Source organism: Pipistrellus hanaki, assembly GCF_964339955.1.
Source record: "Pipistrellus hanaki genome assembly, chromosome: 15".
NCBI classification, from domain to species: Eukaryota; Metazoa; Chordata; class Mammalia; order Chiroptera; family Vespertilionidae; genus Pipistrellus; species Pipistrellus hanaki.
Genome location: NC_140517.1, coordinates 4,837,281 through 4,851,873, shown reverse-complemented (window position 1 = coordinate 4,851,873; position 14,593 = coordinate 4,837,281). Strand labels below are relative to the sequence as shown.

Below are 14,593 nucleotides of genomic sequence, written 5' to 3'. Positions count from 1 at the left end.
CTGAAGAGGGCCAGCTGGTTCTTTAGAACAGGAGGAACTAGCAGCAGAATCATCCCCTCCCCCACCTCCCCTAGACTCACAAGCCCTGGGGCTGCCCCGGGCTGGCCGGTCCCATCTGTTGGAGTGTGGAGAGGGTTCCAATGGCCTGACCTCCGAGGCCGTCCTATCTCCCTGCCTGGCTGACCAGTGAGCCGTGGATGTGACACAGGGACTTGGATGGGCCCTGCTCCTTCCCTCCGGGTGTCAGTGTCAGCCGGTTTGCTAGTTACTACAGCAATCGCCTGGCAGCCCAGGAGAGCGGTGGTGAGACTGTGGTCCGGGGAGACAAGCACGGCCTCCGATGCCCACTGTGCTGATCTCAGCTGCCCCTGTGTGTGTGCTTCCCAGCGCCAGGTGCGGTAGCAGGCTCTTAAAGATGGCCTGGCCGGTGTGGCTCGGTGGTTGAGCATCGACCTATGAACCAGGAGGTCACGGTTTGATTCCCAGTCAGGGCACTCACCAGGGTTTTGGGCCCGATTCCCAGTAGGGGGCGTGCAGGAGGCAGCCGATCCATGGTTCTCATCATGGATGTTTCTCTCTCCCTCCCCCTCTGAAATCAATTAAAAAATATATGTAAAAAAATAAAGGTGTCCAGTTGGGGGCAGAGGGTCCAGGCAATTTGGCCTCCTTCTTGGGACCACCCATCCTCCCCTGCGGTGCAGCCACTGGGAACAGGAGGAACAGGAGCCTGTGCTAGCCGCTTTGGGGTTACCCGCCCTCCCGGCTTTTTCCCTTTCCCAATCCTCGACCCCACGCCGCCCTCAGAAACAAGCAAAGCCAGCTGCACGCGAGGAGCTGGGAGCCCGGAGCCTGGAGGAAGCGGCACCTGTGGGCAGGCTGGCCATTCCCCTGCCCTCCTTGCACCCAGCTGGCTCCCCCTGATGGCGGCACCGAGGGCACACGGGGAAGGTCAGGGGGTGGGTTCTCTCTCTGCCACCTCCAGCCTTGCCCGCCAGCCGCCCAGGGTCTGCGGCCCCTCCAGCCCCCCTCCCCTGTCCGGTGCAAACAGCCTGCGCGGGGGAGACCGGTACAGACAAACATTCTCTTTATTGAGCTACACATGGATTTTCCATTAGTCAGAGAAGTAGACTGGCAGTGTGTAAGATATCACAGAAACCTCACCGATTGGGAATAGAAAGGCTTAGAAAGACCGTGGGCTTTTTTTTTTTTTCTTCCAAGTTTTTATTTTTTTCCTGTGTTTTTCATTTTTTGTGTGTGGTTCGTCGTTTTGCCTCCTTTTTTTTAAAATCTGAAATGGCTGTGACTGGTTCTTCAGCAAATGTCTTAAAAGTGAAACCGTGAAGAGGTTCGGGGTTGGAATACGAGTCAGAGTAGAAATGACAGGACTGGTCATGGCAACTGGCTTTCGTGTCAACACTGACTCCGTCTTTGCCTTTTACATTTGTGTGTGTGTGTGTGGGGGGGGGGGGCGGTTAGGGTGGCATTTAAAAAAAAAGGTGGGGGATTTTTCATTGTTGTTTTTATCTGTGGCACAAACATCCATCCTCACATGAGAAAGAGTGGACACAGGTCACCGAAACAGAGGACAAGGTGGAGGACACACACACACACACACACACACACACGCACGCACACGGGGAGCATCCATCTGAGACCGAGAAGCAAAAACGTCAAAGGAAAAAACCCGCAACCCTGACCCCCAAAGTCGAGGGCAGCTGCTGGGGTGTTGTGGGTACACAGGGCTCACCAGGACAAAAAGGAAAAGGAAACACTGGAAAATGGTGATGAAGGGTGTCTGTCCGAAGGGGATGTAGTGAACAGAATAAATTGGCGGGGACACTGTTGGACACTGTTTTCCATGGGGCTCTTTATGCATGTGATCCAATTCTGGAGGGCAGCTGCGGGCCAGTGAGAGCTGTGCTTTTTCTATACAAACCTGGGGTGAGCGTGTAGCTGGAGTGGTTGGGGGCGTGTGTGCGTGCGTGCGTGTGTGTGTGTGTGTGTGTGTGTGTGTGTGTGTGTGTGTGGGGGTGTGTGGGTGGTGTGGGGTGCAAAGCGCAGCCCGGTCTGAGCACATTCTGGAAACCTGGTGCGGACAGAGAGGCCTGGCACCTCTGCCCCCACACCTGCCGCCAGGTGAGATGGGAGAGGGGGGAGTGCCGATGTTTGTTTTTTATTCCAAAAAAAGAGAGAAAGAGAGAAAGAAATATGGATGTAATGGTGAGTTTTCCATTTTCCTTTTAAGCTACAAAGCACATGAGAAATGTTCTTTTTTTTTTTTCTTTTTTCCTTTCAAATTCTAAATGTAGAGACTCAACTAAAACCGGGTTTCTACAGCATTCTACAGAAATACACAGCCGTCAGTCACTCTGGGGTCGTGGGTTAGACAGGGGCTTGATACAGAAAGGCTGTGTGTCTTACAAAGGCCAAAAGGTCATGCTACCAGGAGATCAAGGTCAACAGCAGAGAGTCCGTGAAGCAGTCTGTAGAGAGAGAGATAAGGGGGTCCAGTCGGGCCAGTTTCTTTGCTTTTAAAAACCAACAAACCAACCAACCAACAAACCCTGGCGCACTCATTGCTCCTGTGTCGGAGGCGGGCAAGATGGGGAGGCATCGGAGGAAGAGGAGAAGGAATCCCAGGGAGCCCGGCCCAGGCCCCTAGAGGCCTCCTCTGTGGTCAGGTCTGCCATCCAGCCCCTCCCGGTGGCCCCTCCGGCCCCCGTCTCCCCCTCGCCCCCGTCTCCCTAGCGCCCGGCATGTCCCTCCCCGCAGCTGCTCTGACTCGTGCCTGTTTGGCTTGAAGAAAGAGACCAGGGGTCAGAGCAATGGTTCTTCTAAGTAAGTCCTTTTCCTGTTTTGGGGGTGTAGGGCAGTGGGATGGCCAGGGCACTGGCCATTTTGTAAAGGGTTTGGGGCTTTGCAGAGAGCCGGGCAGAACTGAGAGTTCAGGGGGTAGAAGCAGAGACTGGCCGGACCGAGGCCAGGCCACTTGGCCTCCCGCTGCTCGCAGACATGGGTCTCAGAGGGTGAACCTACGGGGCTGGTCTCCCAAGTCAGGGCTCCATCACGGCTCGTGTGTGTGTGTGTGTGTGTGTGTGTGTGTGTGTGTACGCACATGCGTGCACAGGCACACACCTGCATGCTCATGGGCTGACCCTATGGGGTGGTGGTCAGTTCTGTCTGAAGCTCTTTCTAGTACAAACTAAAAAGAATTAATATATATTTGTATATATATATTTATATATATAAGTTTTTGTTACGCCTTTTTTTTTTAAAGTTTATTTACCAACTTGCATTTGTCAGTGGTGGGTGGTGGGTGGTGTGTGTGTGTGTGTGTGTGTGTGTGCGAGCTTTTCTGAGTGCTGGAATCATTACCAAGTAGGTTGCTATACAGGACAAGAGGTCAGTACAAGCCGCAGCCCCGGAGGTTGTTGGCAATGATGATGTCGGTGACGGCGTCGAATACCACCTGGATGTTATTCGTGTCTGTGGCACAAGTCATGTGACAATAGATTTCTTTGTTGGGGGAGCGGTTTTTGCTTTCGAATTGTGCTTGGATGTAGGCGGCTGCGTCTTCGTAGGTATTGGGGCCTGTAGCAAGACAGAAGAGGGAGAGGCCCCGGTGAGAGCCGGCGGGGGCGGGGCGGGGACCCCCGGGCCACAGGCGGGCTGGGGCATCTCCCAGGAAGCAGAGCCCAGAAGAGGAGGCTACAGGCAGACACGCCCTCGCCAAAGGCGTCCTTGTATTTCACAGCCAAACCCACATGCGGCTCTGCATTCGCCTGGCTTCTGGCTTTTCCAGGCGTCTCACCGTTTCCACCCTGGGCGGACCCAGGAGCCCTGGGCGGACAATGGCCACAGAAGGTCCCTTTGCTTTCCGGATGCGCACCCTGAGGCCCCGCCCCGGTCTGCCCTTCACAGCACTCCCCCCTGGTCTAAACCAGTCCTGCTTGCCTGGCCAGCATGGCTCAGTGGTTGAGCATTGACCTGTGACCAGGAGGTCACGGTTTGGTACCTGATCAGGGCACATGCCTGGGTTGTGGGCTCCATCCCCAGTAGGGGATGTGCAGGAGGCAGCCGATCCAGGATTCTCTCTCATCAGTAATGTTTCCACCTCCCTCTCCCTTCCTCTCTGAAATCAATAAAAAATGTATTTTAAAAAAGAAATCAAAAGAAACCAGCCCTGCTGCTCTGATAAACCAAGGCAGTGGCCTCTGAGGGGGGCCCTGGCAGGTGGGGATCCAGGACTCCTGGTGTCACAGGGGGCCCTGAGGGCCGAGCTGGACCTGCCCGTCTCCCTGCACTGGGCAGGGCTGGGCGCCCCCACATAGTCCTAGTTCTTGGGGTGAGTGGCCAGCCTTAAGGGCGCTGGTATCCCCTGGGTGGGCAGTCTAAGGTGCTAGCAGCGTAAGACCAGCTGGGCCCTGCTGCCCCACTGCCCCACCCCGCTCCTCGCTGACCCCTCGATCACGCTGGGGCCCGGTGGGGATGTCTGTGGAGGATGCAAAGACAGTTCTGTTTAATCAAACAGATTAAACCCACATGGCTCTGCCCCGTGGACAGCTTTCAATCACCATAAAATACAGAGCAACACAGAATTCCCTAAGCGCCAGCCAAGGAAGAGGCCTCAGGGCCCCTGGGATCTGGGTGCTCAGAACCAATGCCATCCGGTGCGGAGGGTGGGGTCACACCTCCCCGGCCCCACCCCCGGCCCCCGTCCTTGGTTCCCATCCTCTGACTGACCCACGGCCAGTGGGACGCAGACCGGGCCCCGGGCTCTGTGCTCTCTGCTCCCCCCTGAGGCCCCCCGCCCCCCCGGGCACGACTGCTGTTACCGTGGTGCCCAGATGAGGAACGGGACCAGGGGGTTCGCCTGCCCAAAGTTGCAGGTGGTCAGGTGGTCTGGCTCCAGAGGCTGCTTCTGTGCCCCTGCCAGCCAGAGGCACACTCCTGGCTGCTGCCTGACCCCAGCCCGCCGCCACCCTGGCTGCCGCCCCCGCTGCCACCCCCGCTCCTAGCACCTTGGGGTGGGCGGGAGCCTTGCTGACTGACAAGCAGTGGAACACCAGTGACCGACAGGCTGTGCTCAGAACACCCGATGGGCCTTTCTGCACACCGAGGGTGAGCGCCATCACTTCCAGGCGGCAGAGAAGGGTGGGTGGTGGTGGGGGGACAGTGGAGTCCTGGGAGCCCAGCCCACGCATGCCCTCCCCTCTCTCGGGGCTGCCTGTGAGGGGTCCTGGCTGAGCCAACCTGTGGGGTGCAAAAGGGCCCCCCAGGAGCTTCCCCGTCCAGGGGGACGAAGGCTGGGCTCTGCACTGGCCCCTCGCTGTGGCCCGGGCCCGCCAGCCCACAGCAGCCGCCTCCCTCGGCTGGCAGCCCGATGCCTCACCCACCGGCTGCAAGAGCTCCATGTGGTGTCTGGGATACACCCCCCTGGGAGCCAGATGGGAGGACAAAGCCCCAGAGGAGGTGGGGGAGAGGCAGGCAGGGAAGGAGGAGGCTTGCAGCAAAGGAAGAGGAGGAGGAGGAGGGGGAGGAGGGAGAGGGGGAGGGGGAGGAGGGGGAGGAGGGGTGGGGGAGAAGGAGGAAAGGAGGGAGAGGGGGAGGGGGAGGGGGAAGGGGAGGGGGAAGGAGAGGGGGAGGGGAAGGGGAGGGGGAGGGAGAGGAGGGAGAGGGGGAGGGAGAGGAGGGAGAGGGGGAGGGGGAGGAGTAGGGGGAGGAGGGGGAGGAGGAGGGGGGGGAGGGTCTGGTTTGGGAAAAAGATGGGAGGTGGAGGAAGAGGGTCAAAGCAGGCCTGACGGTGCAGGGGGTGAAAGATCTGGCGGGATACGGGCCGGTCTCTGATGGTAGAGAAAACAGGTGTGGCCAGGCACAGCCCACGTGGCTGCCCTTCCTAACCCGGGCGCAGGGGCCGTGAGGCCAGCAGCCGCCCGGGGAGATTAAGGGGAGGCCGCTGGGGAGACGAGCAAGATGGGAGTGAGCAGGGTTCAAGGGGAAGCCCCCGCCCTGCCTTGCCGGCTTACTTCCTGACTCACCTGGCCACAAAGCACATGGATCAGGAGGTGCATCTCCCTCACACCCAGGGCCGTGTCCGGGAAGGGCCGCGCCTGGCCACACCCGGCGTTTCCCTCTGCGCCCCGCCGGCTCCAGCAGCAGCCTGTTCCCAGGGCCCCGGGACACCCACCTGTGTACTCAGGAAAGCAGATGGTCAGAGGTGACTTCTTGATCTTCTCCCCAAAGAGATCTTTCTTGTTGAGGAAGAGGATGATGGAGGTATCGATGAAGAACTTGTTGTTACAGATGGAGTCGAAGAGCATGAGAGACTCGTGCATGCGGTTCTGCGGCCGCAGGTGGGGGGAGGGGTGGAGAGAGCGGGACAGACAGCGAGAGGGAGACACGGAGACAGGGAGACAGGGAGAGAGAAGCAGCATTAGGTTTGAGAGAGAGGAGCTGGGCTACTCAGCCGCTCAGGAGGGGCTCCCAGGCCCCTGGGAGGCGGACAGACAGAACGGTGATCTGCTGCACAGCACGGGGCTGCCCACGTCCAGCGCCCAGACCCCTCTACGCCCCTCGTCTCAGGGCCAATGGCAGACAGCGACCTGACATGGCTCCCTGGGGGCGGCTGAGGACCCGGTGACCTGGGCTCTCCCCCTGCGAAGTCCCCAGCCACAGGAGCGTCTCCCTGAATGCGTGTGTATATTATACATGTGTGTGTATGTGCGTGCGTGTGTGTGTGTGTGTGTGTGCGTGCATGTGCATGTGCTGGGGGTGCTGGTGATTGGATGGGAGCCCAGAGCTGGGCTGTGGCCCTTCCTGTCCAGACCTGCCCTCTTTAGCCCAATCTGTGGGCGGGGTGTCCTCTGTGAGGGGTGAGGGACTGTGCAGGGACCTCGGGGAAGGTGCATGTGGGGCCAGCCGTGCAGGGGAGAGGGGGCTGCCAGGCTGGCTGCAGGGGAGCCGGGCGACGGGCCTCGCCTCTTTGTACACAGTCCGTTCAGCGAATGAGTGCGCGTGCGGGGCCTCCAGACAGAGCAGAGCCTCCAGGGACAGCCTCTGCCTGGGCCCAGGGAGGCCAGCTTGGGTGGTGGGATGGATGCCAGGGGTACACTCGGGTGCGGGGGCAGGGTGGGGGGAGGGGCCTCGTGGCAGGGTGGGAGCCCATCTCTGTGCCGGGAGGTGGCTTCCTGTGATGGACTGACTGCCCAGAGCTGCCCTCACACCCAGCCCTCCGGGCCTGCAGCCGGGCCCAGAGCGATCCCGGGGTACGGTCTCCCTCTGACGTCAGGAGACGGAACCACACCGGGGCAAGAGCAGAGAGCAGTGTGGGTGCCGCTGGGTCTCATTCTCCGGGATGGGAGGGCGGGGCGGGGCAGGAGGCGGCCATAGGAGCCGAGGAAGCTGCCTGTTCTGTCGCCATGGCAACGTCCCCTATCTGAGCAGGGGGAGGAGGGGAAGGGGGGGACGCGTCCTCCACAGTCACTGCACCCCACTCTGCACCCAGCACTTCCCCTGCCTCGTGCCGGTTCATCTCACCAACCCTTAGGGGCACGGGAGTGACAGGGGGCGGGGGGTGGGCAGCGCCAGAGCTGGGCAGTGTTCCGGGCCTCTCCAGGCACTCGGAGTGGTCTGTGGCCTTCAGAGATGGAAACAATGAGGTCGTGATGACCCAAGAGCACCTCTCACACCTGTGACCGCAAAGGTATGGGCCCCAGACCCTCGTTCTGTGGCCGAGGCTGGGGGTTGGGAGGGCCGCGTGCATCCCTGCTGCTTCTCAGGAGCCACCAGACGGCTGTGGTTACCCCTCCCTCAGGGATTTGCCGCCAAGGCCGCTGTCCCTTCCCTCTGCCGAGCAGATTCGGCAAACCCATCCACGTGACCTTATCACCCTCCGAGCCTCTGCCAGGCGCCTTCCTTCTCGGTCCCCCCGCAGCCCTGTTCAGGGAGGAGTGAGACTCAGTGCCCGGGCACCGCAGGGCCCGTCCGTAAAGGGGAGGAGGAGGTCTCCCCGAGGGCCACGGGCAGGGCCTGGGGCTGAGCGCGCTCAGCTCGCAGGGCACTGAGGAAGGCAGAGTCAAGATGCTTGGATATCCAGAACTCTACAGGAAAAGCCCCCGCAACAGAGCCGCTGGTCCACAGACACTCCACCCAGCGCCCACCAGTGCACTGCACAGCCCCAGCTGCACGTCCAGTCCAGCGCTGCTTTGTCCACAGACACCGAGGGTCTCAGTGGGGACATATGCCCAGGCGCTCCCACCACCAGAGGGACCACCAGGTGAGGAGCTGAGAGCCGGGAGGGGGTGTCGGGGGGGGGGGGGCGGGTTGGCTGGGTTGAAGGTCTCTTCCTCCAGAGGCCCGGAGCTCAGGTCTGGAGGAAAAGCCCAGGCCAAGCTCTAAGGATCCGGCTGGCACAGCGCCCCCTCGCAGTCCCCCCTTACAGGCCGGGTGTGTGGGAGGCCCTCTGCGGCTGCTGGGGCTGTGGGACTGGCCACAGGCCCCAGCTCTCCCAGAGCTCACAGGCTAATGGGGAGAGGCAACGCCATACACCACAAAGGTCTGCGGGGCTCGGGAGGAGCGGGGAGGCAGAGGGCACAGCGCACAGTCAGACCCGGATTCTCCAGGGGCAGAGGGCACGGCACACAGTCAGACCCCGATTCTCCAGGGGTCAGAGGGCACGGCGCACAGTCAGACCCGGATTCTCCAGGAGGCAGAGGGCACGGCGCACAGTCAGACCCCGATTCTCCAGGGGGCAGAGGGCACGGCGCACAGTCAGACTGAATTTTCCAGGAAGCAGAGGGCACGGCGCACAGTCAGACCCGGATTCTCAGGAGGCAGAGGGCACGGCGCACAGTCAGACCAAATTTTCCAGGAGGCAGAGGGCAGGGCGCACAGTCAGACCGAATTTTCCAGGAGGCAGAGGGCAGGGCGCACAGTCAGACCAAATTTTCCAGGAGGCAGAGGGCAGGGCGCACAGTCAGACCGAATTTTCCAGGAGGCAGAGGGCAGGGCGCACAGTCAGCCCCGGATTCTTTGTGTGGATGGACTCGGGAGGGAGGGTCTGGAAAGAAGAGCTGATTCTGCAGGGGTGGGGGGCAGCCGGGGTGGCACTGAGCCCCCTCTGCGCCCCGCACCCCTCCCCACTCGGACTGGAGCCATCACCAGGAAACCGAGAGCACAGCTCGTCCTCACGGGCTTCTGGGAGGAAACAGATGCCGGAATACAGTGCAAACAGGAGGCGGCGCCATGATTTGAAAAGAGAGAGAGAAGCCAGAGGTCACAGCCGGACGACAGCCACCACCCCTGCCTGCAGTCACTGCCTGTCTGCCCCCTCCCTGTGCCCGCTGGGCTCCGGGCGCTGAGAGCAGCAGGAGTCCTTCCGACCCCGGCGGGGGATGCCCCCTCCACCAGGCAGCCCGCGGGCGCAGGCGGGGCCCCAGGACCGACCTGGAGCTGGGCAGGGGACACGTGTCATGTGGATGTGCCTGGCGGAGGCCTGGGCACTGACGGCACACCACACACACGCTGGGAAGAGCCGGCACTTTTATGAACGTGGGTGACTAATAAATACACGACGGCAGCCGGTGAATTATGACAACCACTAGCGATTTATTAAACCCACAGTCACTCTACTTACAAAATTACAGTTAACACGGGGTGGGCGGGGGTGGCGGGATCGGGAGGGGGGACCGCTGGGACCTGAGGGAGAAGGTTGGGGAAGGAGGCAGGGGGCGGCCTGGGCCGGGGGAGGAGAGCAGAGAGGCTGCAGCAGCAGTGGGGGAGGCCAGGGGGGCAGAACCGGGAGGGAAGGGCCTGGCTGCCGGGGCCGCAGCAGGGATTGGGGGGGTGGGGGGTGGGGGAGGAGGAGCTACAGGAGCAGAGGTGTGTGGAGCTGCTGGCTGCTGAGCAAGGGAGCCCTCCCTGCGGTGGGCTTGGTGCATGGGGACGGGGGATGAACCCTTTGCTCCTGGAGGGACCCTCTGACCAAGGGGCCCATGGATTTAGGACTCAGGGTGCCTCCTGCTTCTGCCCTGGCAGGGGCCTACATCTGCTGGGGTGGCATCTGCCTGGAGCCCCAGGACTCCCGAGGGAAGCCCCCTCCCTGACCACCATCACACAGCGGCACTGGGAACGGGCTCTCTGCTCGGGGTGGGGACAGAGCCCACCCATCCTCATCCTCAGACCACAGGACCAGTGCTTGGGCCCTGGGCCCTGGCCCTGCACGTGCGCGCCCCGCCCCGGAGTCAGGCCGGACCGCCTTGGGGCCTTTTTCAGTTCTCTGCACGGGACTGAGCACAGGACCACCCACAGCACGTCACTCCCAAGTCCCCCTCCACCCGCGACGGAGCCAAAACCCGTCATCTTCCGCCGAACGTCCCACGGCGGAGCCGCCGGTGACCGCGCGGACGGACGGACGGGCGACGCAGAGGACAGCGCAGGGATCTGGCCCGGACACCCTCTCCTCCAGGACTCGCACGGCACAGCCAAGCTCACCCCGTCAGGCCCGGAGGGTCAGAGCACGCAAGAGACAAAGCAGCGCATCTGGGAGGGAAAAGGGCAGAACCCGGCCACCGGCTCCCCCTGATGCCCCGCTGGGGAGGGCGGGGCTGGCCTGGCTCCTGCCGGTGCTCTGACCCCTGTGCTGGGACGGGGCCGCGTGAGGGGAGCCCCGGGCCTGGAGAGTCGCCGACTTCCACCTCTAGGACGATGGTGGGGCTCGGCCAGCACCCCCCTTTTGTCCATTGCTTTTGAGCCTGGGGCCCCAGGGCAGAGGTAGGGGCACAGCTGGCCGCCCCCAGGGGGGTGATACTGGGAAATCACGGCTGTGTCTTCCATGCTGGGCACAACGGCTTCACGGGCCGGCCGCCTGGGACGGGACGTTGGGTCTTTGGATCTGGGGGCCCGTCCTCTGCCGGCCCCAGCGGCCGTGCGGGCACAGCACGAGGGGAGTGGACCTGGGCGTGAGGGGGCTCCTGCAGGCCGGCCGCCTTGGGGTTCCCAGGAGGCTGGGCGGCAGCGAGAGAGCCGAGCCAGGGATGGGCTCACCGGGGGGCCCCATCCCTGCAGGCACCACCCAGAACCGAGGGCCTGGAGCGACCGGGGCCAGCCCAGAGCTGGGGGCCAGGGGAGGCTGGAGGGCAGAGGGCTCGGGGGGACAGCCAGAAACCTCTCCCTCGCTCTTCCCACGGGCACACAGGGGCTGCCTGGCTGTGGGACATTGGCATCAGCCAACTGAAGTGTCCATTGCCGAAGGCCAGCCCAGGCCTGGGTCCCCGGAAGTTACCCCCACACCCCATTCCTACCAAAGCCCTTCCAGAGGTCCTAGGACTCTCTGGGGGGGGGGGGGGAGTAGATGGTAGGGCACACTTCAGGATGGCAGGTCCTGACACCTGCCCTCCTCAGCCCCGGGACTGGCAGAACACCAAAACCGAGGGAAGCTGGGAACTGGCCTCAGGGGCTCGGTCCACACCCCCTCGGGACCTCCCCACCTGCAGAGCCAGCCCCTGCCAGCTTGAGTCGAATGCGCTGTAAATTTCAAGGAAAAGCACAACCACTCACACCCGGAGCAGCAGCCTGAGACAGGGAGGCGGGGAAGGTGGAGGGGTCACCCGGGCCTGCATGCAAGGACGCCGAGGCCCCATGGCCGCCGGCATGGCCACCTCCCCCCGGCATCCATCCCCACCGCCCACCTCTTCCCGCCTCTGTCCGGGCGCGGCGGCCTCCAGCCCTCCCGCCAGCCGCCGCCGCACGCCTCTGCAGTCAGTCAGTCTCAGAACCAGAGCCTTTTCCAGACCCCCGAGGCGTCCCGGAGGAGGGCTCCCCCAGGGTGTGCCCGGAAGGGCTGGCACCCCAGGCTGAGATCCAAGCGGGGGAGGGAGGAGGCCCCGGCCCAGGCCTGAGCCCGTGGACCCACGCACAGCGGGCCCGGCGGCCTGGCTTCTGATGACGGAGCTGCTCCGACCAGAGAGACCCCGCCCCCCCCCCCCCCCCCCCGGGAAAGAAGACCCCCTCTGGCTCCCAGCGCCCCTCCGCCTCCGGCGCCCTGCCCGACGGCCGCCCCTACCCCCTGCACACCCCCAGAGGCCAGGAGACCCTGGCACTGCCCGTCTGAGTCACCCACTGCAGGGGTTGCCCATTTGGGCCCCCGACGGCGGCGGCCTTGGCTCCACAGCTCCCTCCTGAGGATAAAGCACTTGGAGAGGGAGCGGAGGACAGAGCAGACAGGCAGGGGTGGCCCGCCACAAGCCCCTGTCACCATGTGCTCTGATGTCTGGGGCCGGGCGGCTGTGGACGGTCCCGCCCCCTTCGGTGCCAGCCGCCGTGCTTGCTGGTGCAGAGAGTCCGAGAGGCCCGGGCTCTGGCTCCCGGGGCTGGGGGTGGGCACAGGCCAGGCGGGGTGGCAGGCGGGCGGGCGGGCGGCCCGGGGGGGGGGGGGCTCAGTAGAGGCCGCAGCCCCGCAGGTTTTTGGCGATGATGACGTCCGTCACGGCGTCGAAGACGAACTGGATGTTGTTGGTGTCGGTGGCGCAGGTGATGTGGGTGTAGACCTCCTTGTGGGCCGACTTGTTTTTGCTCTCGTACTGGGCCTGGATGTAGGCCACGGCTTCCGTGAAGGCGCTGGGGCCTGCGGAGGGGGGAGCGGAGCGAGGGGACCGGTGAGGCGAGGCCGCCGCCGCCGGGGCCTCCCGGTGAGAAAGCCAAGGAGGGGGCGAGGGAAACGCGGGTGCTCCGCTGCTGACCCTGCCGGCGGCTCCCTCTCCGGTCCTCGGCCCCCAGCGCGGGCCCCAGGGGGTAGAAACCGGGGCCTGTGAGCCCCTCGGCCTCCTCCTCACCCTCCCCGCTCTCCGGCTCCCCGCCCCTACCTGTGTACTCGGGGAAGCAGAGGGTCAGCGGGGACTTCCGGATCTTCTCCTCGAACAGGTCCTTCTTGTTGAGGAAGAGGATGATGGACGTGTCCGTGAACCACTTGTTGTTGCAGATGCTGTCAAAGAGCTTCAGGGACTCGTGCATGCGGTTCTGCAAGGAGCGGAGAGGCCGGTGAGCGCCCGCCGGTGGGTGTGTGGCCCGCCCTGCCCCTGGCCGCCGCGGCGGGACCGGCCGGGGAGAAGTCCACGACGCCCCCAGGGGACGGAGGCAGGAGCACCCACGGGACAAGCGGGCGCGGGCCCCGCCTCATTCCACACGCAGGCAGGCTGGAGCGGAGCAGGGCGGGCGGGGTGGGGTGCTGCGCCGGCCCTCCTCCCCCAGAGGAGGGACAGCGAGGTCGCTGGGGTGGGGGGGTGGGAGGAGGGAACTCCAGCTCACGGAGCAGACATGCACCATGCACTCGGGGCAGGGCCACCACTATCCAACACGTCTACACGGAACCGCGGGCCATGCAGACTCCTCTACCGGGGCGTCATTCCGGTCCGCCAGCGGGGGTGGGGGTGCACGCATTCCCTTGGGGCACATTAACCGAGGACGGAGGGATCCTCGAATTAATCCCGAGTTGGAAGCAGACATAAGGGGACAGCGTCTGGGGGGTGATCTTGCTGTGGCCTTGTTGTGGATGGAGGTTGGGTTGGTTGGCTGGGCCATGGCTGGGCCATGGCTGGGTCATGGCTGGGTCATGGCAGGGCCATGGCTGGGTCATGGCTGGGCAAGGGGTTCGGCTCTGGGTGAGCTGGTCAACCCGGCAAAACAGATGAAAACAGAGAGGAAGATAAAAGCCCAGCGGGAAACATGAGAGAAAGAGAGAGGGGGAAAAAACCCTGAAAATTTGGTTCAACCAGTGTCAGGGCCTGGAAATCAACGCAGGTCCAGCCTAGGGCCCCCGTGCAAGCTCAGAGGCCACAGCCACCGAGGAACCCGTGGACTGCGTGGCTGGAGATGGACACGAGGGCAGGGGGACCAGCCTGAGCCCAGCGGCTGGAGAGGGGGAGAGGCGAGAGTGGGCGGGGCAGGCATCACACAGCAAAGTCACCCTCGGTGCCCCCGGGACCTGCTGCTTTCAACTCTGAGCTGGTGGCTGCACCGGAGGGAGGTGCTTCATACCTGCCCGGCGTGGAGGGTCCCTCAGAGTCTGCTCATGATTTGGCCTTGGTTTGGCAAATGAGGGCCCTGTAGGTGACGGTGCCGGTGGTGGTGGTGGTGGTGGTGACGTGGTGGCAGGCTGAGACCCAGTGCGGCCGAGGCCACGGGGGTACGAGGGCAGGATGAGGCCCCGGGCTCCTGGGTGCAGTGGACTTGGTGGCTGGGTGGTGGGTGGTGGGTGGTGGGCAGAAGCCACCAGTTCCAGGAGCCACCTCCAGGCAGCTGACTCTCGCCTCAGGCCAGGGAGGGACCCGTGGGGCTGATCAGAGAGGAAGGCTGGGACCAAGGGCTGGTCCAAGGGGCCTCGTGCCTGCTTTCAGGGCAGAGTCCGTAGCCCACAGCTTGTCCTTCGGCCTCACTCCTGGACGGGGGAGCCGATGGTCGCCACGTGCCTCGTGGAGTCCCGAGTTCAGGCTGCTCTTCACGGCCGCGCCAGGCTGAGCGCCCACCGTCCGTCACCCTCGGAAGGAGCAGGACGTCCAGCGGCTGCTCCTGACACAGCGGCAGGGCCCGCGCTGGACCC

At 63.5% G+C, this 14,593-nt stretch overlaps 1 protein-coding gene across 2 annotated transcripts in view; it reads right to left on the bottom strand.

The window, feature by feature from the left end:
* Positions 1-1,067: 1,067 nt before the first annotated feature.
* The window catches only part of GNAO1 (G protein subunit alpha o1), a 95,807-nt gene continuing 82,281 nt past the window's right edge, over positions 1,068-14,593 (bottom strand). The window contains exons 7-9 of one of the 2 annotated variants that reach the window (XM_084861288.1): positions 6,188-6,341; positions 3,376-3,591; positions 1,068-2,483 (exon numbers count right to left, since the gene is read on the bottom strand). In XM_084861288.1, coding sequence (XP_084717414.1) covers positions 3,404-3,591; positions 6,188-6,341 — 342 coding nt within the window. In that variant the 3' untranslated portion in view covers positions 1,068-2,483; positions 3,376-3,403. Of the gene's footprint in view, positions 2,484-3,375; positions 3,592-6,187; positions 6,342-12,407; positions 12,623-12,860; positions 13,015-14,593 lie in introns of those variants that run through there. The other variant, XM_084861289.1, reaches the window with a different exon arrangement.